Here is a 1,935-nt window from a genome sequence, read left to right as displayed (position 1 = left end):
GTATATATATATATATATATATATATATATATATATATATGTGTGTGTGTGTGTCTGTGTTTGTCCCCCCGCCATCGCTTAGCAACTGATGTTGGTGTGTTTACATCCCCGTAGTTTAGCGGTTCGGCAATAGAGACCAATAGAATAAGTACTAGGTTTACAAAAAATAAGTCCTGGGGCCGATTTGTTCAACTAAAGGTGGTCGCACTCAAATGACTGAAACGAATAAAACAGAACATTTTGTATGACATCATTGCTTGTTCTATAACATGTTTTGTAAGTACGAAAAGCTAATCTGATAGAAATTATAATTGTTATCGTTATCATATATAATGAAGAAAACATTTTATTATTATTATTATTGTTATTATTGTTATTATTATTATTATTATCAAGGTGGCGAGCTGGCAGAATCGTTAGCATGCCAGGTGAAATGCTTAATGGCATTTCGTCAACCACTACGTTCTGAGTTCAAATTCTGCCAAGGTAAACTTTGCCTTTCATCCTTTCAGGGTCGATAAATTAAGTACCAGTGAAATACTGGGGGTCGATGTAATCAACTCATCCCCTCCCCCAAAATTGCTGGCCTTGTGCCAAAATGTGAAACCATTATTATTAACGTCATTTTTTTTCTTTTTTTTTTGTTTTGCAGGAAAAATCTAAATTGCTTGAAAGAGCTTAACTGCCACCGGATAATGATCCTAATCCAGCAGAGATAATCAGCGTATAATCTACTTGCAAATACCTGCTGTTCAAACTGATTAATATCAAAGGAAAACGTATGCACAAACAACATAAGAATAGATCTTATAAGATCTACATAAATACAAATCTTCTAACATTACACACACACACACACATATAAATACACACACACACACATATATAAATACACACACACACACACACATATATATATATATATATATATATATATATATATATATATATATATATATATATATATATATATATATATATATAATCACAACCTATATATTATGCATATTCATAATTATCTATTTCCATCTATACTAAAAATTACCCCTCCATAACACACATACATACCCTACACAGCACACCAATTGTTATATTAAATAAAGACCAAACCTTACATATATATATATATGTACGAATGTATATATAGAGGCCTCCAACATTAATCAATATTAAAAAAAAAGGTAAAAAAAAAAAAAAAAAACATGATTGTGTATATTTCGGCCTCGGCTATTTTGACAGTGGTGGCCACAGGTTTGCAGTTTGTTGGACTTTTCCTGCCAACCTGGTGGCGATCGGTAGTAGAGGACCACAACTTGCAGATTTATTATTACTTTGGAATCTGGAAATATCCATGGAAAGCAGAAGTGTGCCAGGAGGATAAGTGCCATGAAGTGCCATATACGACCCTCAGTAAGTTTCTTTTCTTTTTTGTTTTGTTTCTTTCTTTTAAATAAATTTATTGTTAAACCACGGGTCAGCTCCGATTCAGTGCACCCATCACCATAGGCATTCCAGCAAAGGTGGTCTTGTATTCATATTTTCTGGCACACAAGTTGATGTAGTTTGTATTGTAAACATCCAAACACCATCATTATCTTTCCAAATCCTGCTACATTTCACGTGGAATTTTTGCTTCTCCAAAGTTGTCTTTGTATATAAGTTAACCTGCCATTTTTGACTGTAAATTTCAGTCTGCTAAAACTCAACTTGTATGCCAGAAAATACTGTATGTACATATATATAATACTGAAGGTGGGCAATCCGAAAGGGATTTGGCCATTTCTATCAGGTCTATCAACTGTCTCTAGAGCAGTGGTTCTCAAACTTTTCAAAAAATTTTACGTGCTGGTCACCTTACAGTTTTCCGATGATTCATAGGCCCCTATAAAATGCAGGATAATCAACAAAAGAATTGTGCTTTAACCTTTTCATTAC

General features: G+C 33.3%; 1 protein-coding gene across 1 annotated transcript in view; it reads left to right on the top strand.

Annotated features, from left to right (window-relative positions):
- Nucleotides 1–1,935, top strand: part of LOC106875491 (uncharacterized) — a 35,253-nt gene that overhangs the window by 12,505 nt on the left and 20,813 nt on the right. Inside the window, exon 2 of the mRNA XM_014923661.2 lies at nt 653–1,410. Within this exon, the coding sequence (XP_014779147.1) occupies nt 1,203–1,410 (208 nt within the window). The 5' untranslated portion in view covers nt 653–1,202. The remainder of the gene's footprint in view (nt 1–652; nt 1,411–1,935) is intronic.

The sequence above is a fragment of the Octopus bimaculoides genome, chromosome 23 (assembly GCF_001194135.2).
Source record: "Octopus bimaculoides isolate UCB-OBI-ISO-001 chromosome 23, ASM119413v2, whole genome shotgun sequence".
NCBI classification, from domain to species: Eukaryota; Metazoa; Mollusca; class Cephalopoda; order Octopoda; family Octopodidae; genus Octopus; species Octopus bimaculoides.
The sequence above is the reverse complement of the archived record's forward strand: the minus strand, read 5'-3'. Positions and strand labels throughout refer to the sequence as shown.